Source organism: Microcaecilia unicolor, chromosome 1, assembly GCF_901765095.1.
Source record: "Microcaecilia unicolor chromosome 1, aMicUni1.1, whole genome shotgun sequence".
NCBI classification, from domain to species: Eukaryota; Metazoa; Chordata; class Amphibia; order Gymnophiona; family Siphonopidae; genus Microcaecilia; species Microcaecilia unicolor.
Window position 1 is genome coordinate 622,579,321 of NC_044031.1, and position 7,498 is coordinate 622,586,818.

The 7,498-nt window shown below is 44.1% G+C and overlaps 1 protein-coding gene across 1 annotated transcript in view; it reads right to left on the reverse strand.

Annotated features, from left to right (window-relative positions):
- Positions 1-7,266, reverse strand: part of PUF60 (poly(U) binding splicing factor 60) — a 303,002-nt gene extending 295,736 nt beyond the window's left edge. Inside the window, exon 1 of the mRNA XM_030220385.1 lies at positions 7,185-7,266. Within this exon, the coding sequence (XP_030076245.1) occupies positions 7,185-7,205 (21 nt within the window). The 5' untranslated portion in view covers positions 7,206-7,266. The remainder of the gene's footprint in view (positions 1-7,184) is intronic.
- Positions 7,267-7,498: the final 232 nt, after the last annotated feature.

Sequence of the window (7,498 nt, forward strand, 5' to 3'; positions counted from 1 at the left end):
AAAAAATGAGAGGATTTTGAGCAGAATAATTTGCAACACACTTCCAACCCACAGCTTTTTTAGCTTGTGGGGGGAAAGGTGGGGGGGAATCATTGCCTTTGTTAATGCCCATAAGAAGCATTTGGCCTAAGGGATCATAGATTTAGAGCGCAGTTAAAAGCTGCTAAGCAAACCTATATCGCTCGTCCTACACCATGTACCTTCAATACCTGCAGGCCACTAGAACGACGTTCAACTCTTACAACCATGAGCACACATCCCGCTTAGTTTCATATAGGAAACACAGATTTTTTTTCTGTTTGGAAATAAGGCGGGGAAACTTTCCGCTCAGGTGACATAAGCCTGGGAGGATGTCAGTTCATTCCTACTATTCAGACACACGACAGATGAGTAACTTCCAAGTTGGATGAGATTGCACAGGTATTTGTTACCCATTTCAGAGTTTTAAACTCAGAGGTAGGTAATTCCCAGGATTTCTGCACATATTAGGGCATATCTTGTTCAGTTGGGTATGCCTCACTTTACACAGGAATTTCAAGACACTATTAACAATGATGGCCAAAGAGGTGCAACAGGCTATTCAGGCTCTTAACCTATATTCAGGCAAGGCCCTGAAGGCTTCACTGGCGAGTATAAAAAATGTTGTAATTCAAATTGGTGGGCTATTTTGAGGCTGCGGTGGAGATCCAGCTGCTTCCTCTCCACAAAAATACCACTCTGGATAGTTTGTTACCCAAGCCCGATGGACCCTTGGACAGACCAAAGAATTACGGTCCAATTTCAAACCAATGTCGCTCTTTATCTCCCATTTTAGCCTCCCAGCTGATAGAGGGTCTTCCTGAGCTTATTCATAGGGATCAGGTTGGTTTTGGAAGGGGCATCAATCCGTTCTTAACCTTCATAAGCTGATCATAGCCCTCTTGTATTGTCTGTGGAATGATACCCCGCTTCTGGTGACTAGCTTAGATGTGGAGTGCGCCTTCAATCAAGTACACTGGCTGTTCTCGTTTCAGATCTTAACCCGTGTGGGTGGTATTATCGGACATTGGCGACTCTCTATGCGGAACCATGTGCTGCCCTGTGGCATTAACAGGGTTGCCCTTTGTCCCCCTTAATTTTCCTCCTCACTCTAGAGCCCGTGTTGTACATGATAAGGAGTACAGATGAGCTTGTGGGAGGTGACAATTCAAAAGCATATTTTTAAAGTCATTGCTTTTGCAGATGATTTGCTCTTTACTCACACTGAACCTCAGTCCGCCTTACCTGTGTTACTTAGCCTAATAATATCTTATAGACATCTGTCTGGTTTTCAGCTTAACATGGTAAGTCACAGGCCTTTCCCTCCTCTCAAAAGTTTGTGATTGATGGCAGTGGGCCTTTCCATTGTGTTGGGTGGAGGGGTCTCAAATATTTGTGGGTTCTCATCACAGCCAACTTGTCAGAGCTGTCTTGAGCTAGGACGATGCTTGGGCTTTGGCACACTTATACAGTAGGTTACTCTCCACCCTACATCCCTTCTTCCTCTGTTCCACCTTTTAGGTATCAAACCTCTGACCAGTTCCCTTGCATGAGCTGGAAGATTGTAGACCACATCAATGAAGACAGAAATATTTCCAAGATGGTCCACAATGGCTCCCCGTTCCTGCTGCATGTCAGTTTACTTTTTTTTTTTTTTTACATAAACAGCTACTGTTCCTCTTTTCTACCATCTGCATCCTCCCTTAACAGGTGGTTATATTATTATTCAAGAAACTAACTTTATCCAAATAAAAGGAAGCCATATGCTGAAGAGCCCTAAGCTCCTTAGCCTTTCCTCACATAGGAGCAATTCCATCCCCTCTATCATTTTGGTATCTCCTTCTATAAAGTCTTTTCTAATTCAGCTATATCTTTTTTGGCTCTGGATTCATCTGCTGCGATTCAAGTAAAGAAAATTAGGTAAAACAAATTTTCCTTCCTTATCAAACAGATGAATCCAGAGACATGAGGGATGCAGAAAAGCAGTGATCATCAAGGGAGGGGGATCCAGAAGAGCTAGCAGACAGCACCAAGGCTCCGAAGGGCACCTGACCTAGCCACATCAATCCCATAGTGCTGATGACGTGGAGTGCTTCCAAACTTGTAACAGGATGGTAACTGCAGCCTCTAAATAACCTCTTTTCCACAACTGTGATCGCTCAAGAGCCAAGTCATAAGACAAAACACATGGACCATCCATGAATACCAGCCCCTGGCAGAGGAGAGACAGAAAAAGTGGCAGCTGAAACAGGTCACCTGCCATAAGCTGCACCAGATCTGCATACCATGGCCTACACAGCCAGTCCAGAGACACCAAAGTCACTTGTCCCGGGTGAAGAAGAATCCTGTAGGACCCTGCCAATCAGTGGGGGGGGGGGGGGGGGTTTGAGGGGATCTCCCCTCTCGCCAACCCTCTTCAACCTAATGATGACACCCTTGGCCAAGTTACTATCCAATCAGAACCTCAATCCATACATATACGCAGATGACTTCACGATTTACATCCTGTTCAAACATGATCTAAAGGAAATCACCAATTATATCAACCAAAGCTTCCAAATTAATCATTCATGGGCGGATGCATTTCAGTTGAAACTTAATGCAGAAAAAACACAATGTCTAACACTTACTTCACAACATAACACAAGCAAATTCACCACTATAACCACACCAAACCTTTCCCTTCCCGTTTCAGACACCCTGAAAATTCTTGGAGTTACCATTGATCGAAATCTTACACTTAAAATGAAGAATACAACTAAGAAAATGTTCCATTCAATGTGGAAACAAAAGAGTAAAACCTTTCTTCCCAAGGGCCATTTATCTCAACCTGGTACAGTCAATGGCTGCAAAGAACAAATCATCAAGAAACTTCAAACAGCCCATAACACTGCAGCCAGACTCGTATTTGGAAAAACAAAATACGAAAGTGCTAAACCCCTAAGAGAAAAGCTACACTGGCTTCCACTTAAAGAACATATCACGTTCAAGATCTGCACTCTAGTTCATAAAATCATTCACGGAGATGCCCCGGCCTACATGTTAGACCTTGTTGACTTGCCACCCAGGAACGCTAAAAGATCAGCCTGCACATTTCTTAATCTACACTTCCCCAGCTGCAAAGGACTAAACTACAGACTAACACATGCGTCCAGCTTTTCCTACATGGGCACGCAGTTGTGGAATGCATTGCCACGTAAGCCACATTGAGCCTGCAAATAGGTGGGAAAATGTGGGATACAAATGCAACAAATAAATAAATAAAAAATTTACGAACTAATTAACTTTCGTAAATCTCTGAAGACCTATCTCTTCAACAAGGCATACCACAACAATCAATAATTATAATTGTAACACATCACCACGCTACCTTACATTCTGACTGGTTCTTTTTATGCCTGTTTGCTTAATTATGTCATCCTATTCTCTATGTAACACCAAATATATCTTTTACGCTGGAATGGCGAATGCCATAGTGGACCATTGTAAGCCACACTGAGCCTGCAAACAGGTGGGAAAATGTACAAATGCAACAAATAAATAACAGATCTGTCGCTGGTCATGGCTGGAGAAGCGCATTGATTCCCTCGGAAATGCATTCTCTTCTGCTGAAGAACCAAGCAACCTTCATATTGCAATGCGAGGCCATGAGGTCTACTGCCAGGGCCATGCAACTGTCAATGAGCAGTCAAAACACCTTTGGGGACAGTTTCCACTCCCACAGATCCAGAGAGTTCCTGCTCAGGAAATCTGCCCAAACATTCAAAGTTCTGGCAACATGAGCTACCGAGAGGACAGGCACATGACATTCTGCCCACTGAAGCAGAAGGCAGGTCACCGCCGCAAGCTGAACACTTCAAGTACCGTCCTGCCTGTTGATAACCACAAGTCAAGACGCTGCACACCACTTAAGCCCAAAAACCTACAGGAGATGCTGCATAAACCTCCCGACAAGTACAGCAGAACAAGGAAGCCACAAACAAAAACCCAAAGGTAATAAAAATTTTAAAGGCGTATGTGCACCAATGCGGTCAGCCCTGTATGCATAGCCAAGGTGTCTATTTGCTGAGTTTGTAAGTACTGCTCAAAGCCTCTGCCATTCACACCAAATCAGTGTGTCCTGAAGACAACAAATTTAGGCTGGAGAAATTGTGGCAGAACAGGGATATGGCACCACCAAATGTACCCCCAAATAGGCACCAGCCAACCCCCTGGCTTCAACTTAACTAGCAAACTATGACAGAAGCCACTTCCAGAAGAATTCAAGAGCTGCTGGGGAAACCGTCCATCTGCCTGCGGATACAGGAAAATACAGTCTGACAAGGCTGCTCACTGTCATATATCAGAGTTCAGTATTGCCCTCTTTCTCCACTTGCTAGTAGATAGACACAACCCAGTTGACTCTGGATTCAACTGCATGATATGGAACCAAGCACAGAATATGTCAAATCAAATCAGCAGGAAGGGGAGGGGATCTGTATTCAGCTCATGCTTTTTTTCAGTAGTATTGGTAAGTTAGCTCCTGTACTTGAATGTATTTCCTTGTCCCTGGAATCTAAGTTTGTACCTGAGGCAATGCACTTGTTAAGAAATTGTAAACCGCATGGTCACCTCAGGGATCACTTGCGATATATCAAGTACTGAAATTAATTAAATAAATAAGAAACCATAAGGCGGTAACTTAACAGAACAGCAGTTATAACCATATACACCTTATGGTGGGCTATTTTGGTCTCTATCTGCCATCAACTCTGATAGTATATCTCAGTATAGACTTATCTCATTCATGGATCTGACTGAAACACGTCTGTGTGATAATACCTAAAAACACTATCACCATTAGAGTTTGCACATCTGTAATTTTATTGCCTAGAGTATGCACATTTGTATCCACACCTGCACATGTATTTCTCCTTTATTTTTACAGTCTGTATATCCTCACACTTGCATGAACTACAGGCAGGGAAAACACAGCATGATCTAACAATATTGATTTTCATTATACCCCCCCCCCTTGATGTCACACAGTAACTACTAAAAAGCATTAAGCTACCATCCCCTACTATAGTAGAGATACAGCCTAACAGTTAATACAAAGAACTAAAAACCAGAGAAGAAATCCCACTGCTGTTCCTTGTGGTTTTTGGAACGTCACTGAACCCACCAGTGCCTGAGGTACAAACAGGCTTTGCAAGCCTTTTGAAGACAGAAAATATCTACCATACTTGAATGTAACTCACCATAAGCTACTCCTGAAATGACATTAACTAACATCAACAATCCCTCATTAAATACTTATCGACATGTAACTTGAATTTTTCACACAGGAATCTTTTTCAAGATTAACATACATGGCATCATTGAAGTATCAACGCTTATTTAAATTTAGCTCATGCTTTCTTCAGCTGTAGCCAAAGGTGAGTTTACATTTCTTTATCCCCAGAAAGTTTACAATCTAGTTTTTGTACCTGAAACAATGAAGGATTAGGCGACTTGCCCAAGATCACAAAGAGGGGCATAATCGAAAGGGATTCCCAAGTTTTGTTGAGGACGTCCTCGCAAAACGTCCGATGGAGGGGTGGGAAAACCCGTATTATCAAAACAAGTTGGACGTACATCTTTCGTTTCAATAATACAGTTGGCTTGGTCATCAGAGATGGTCGTCCCTAAACTTGGTCATTTCTGATTTTCAGCGATAATGGAAACCAAGGACGCCCATCTCAGAAACGACCAAATGCAAGCCCTTTGGTCGTGGGAGGAGCCAGTATTTGTAGTGCACTGGTCCCCCTGACATGCCAGGACACCAACTGGGCACTGCAGTGGACTTCATAAATTGCTCCCAGGTACATAGCTCCCTTACCTTGTGTGCTGAGCCCCCCAAAACCCACTACCCACAACTGTACACCTCTACCATAGCCCTTATAGGTGAAAGGGGGCACCTAGATGTGGGTACAGTGGGTTTTGGAGGGCTTGCTGTTTCCTCCACAAACATAAAAGGTAGAGGGGGGATGGGGATGGGTCCACCTGTCTGAAGTGCACTGCACCCACTAAAACTGCTCCAGGGACCTGCATACTGCTGTCAGGGAGCTGGGTATGACATCTGAGGCTGCAAAAAGTATTTTTAAAGATATTTTTTGAGGGCGGGAGGGGGTTAGTGACCACTGGGGGAGTAAAGGGAGGTCATCCCCGATTCTCTCTGGTAGTCATCTGGTCATTTGAAGCACCTTTTTGTGCCTTGGTCATAAGAAAAACACGACCAGGTAAAGTCATCCAAGTGCTCGTCAGGGACGCGCTTTTTTTTTTCCATTATGGGTAGAGGATGTCCATGTGTTAGGCACGCCCAAGTCCCATCTCTCCGATATGCCCCCTTTAACTTTGGCCGTTCCTGCAATGGAAAGCAGTTGGGGACATCCAAAATCGGCTTTCGTTTATACCAATTTGGACGACCCTGGGAGAAGAACGACCATCTTCCGATTTGTGTAGAAAGATGGGCGTCCTTCTCTTTCGAAAATGAGCCTGGAAGAGTAGATGCAAGATTTGAACCAGGATTCCCTGACAACCGCCTCCCCCACTGTGTGCTGCCACTAACCACTAACATTTTCCCATCCCCCTTCTACCACCATGCTCACCATAGACGACCACTGCCTCTCAATTTCAAAACATACTCTTCCCTGGGCCTTCGAGCTTCCCTCACACCCCTTTCAACACACTTAAGAACCCCCCCCCCCCCCCCCCCCCCGGCACGTCTGTTTATATCAAATTTAAAACATACATTTTGCCTTTCTGCAGAGGACACATCTGGCAGAAGATAATGCATAAATTCTGAAGACAAACGATGGATCTGAACGCAGACACCTCCTTCCCCATGCCTTTTTTCCCTTCTGCACACGAGCCCCGAATCTCCAGCGCCTCAGCACTGACTGGGCCCACATCTCTCTTCACAACCACAAATAAACATTCACATAACTTTGTAATCCTTAAATGTCACGTGTGTTACAACAATAAGAATAAGTGATTAAAGTAAACCGCATACAAAAAAAATGTATAAACGTTAACAGTAAAATACAATTACAGTGTACAGATAGGACAATAACGAGGAAAATTTCCGAGTTCAGCCACTGCTCCGTACCTCACCTCACAACCCTCCCTCCTCGGCCCTTTCTTACCAGAGCTATCGCGGTCGCCATTTCCTCCACTTTTCTTCCTAACTTTTCTCAAGGCCCGAACGAGATCTCGCGAGATCAGGAGAGCCCACCAATGTGGCACAAACCTCGCGAGATCAGCAAAGCACTGTGGCGATCAATGAGGTCTAATAAACAGGAGTGGAATTGAGCCTATCTAGTCCACTGTAAGCAAGGAAGCCAATTAGGACAATCTAAGTTTCCCCTTCCCAGCGCTGCCGTCATCCCCGTTCACTCAAAACAAAGCAAGCAAACCTCTGAGCTGCTGCAACCACATTGTCGTTTTTTTTATTGTTGGT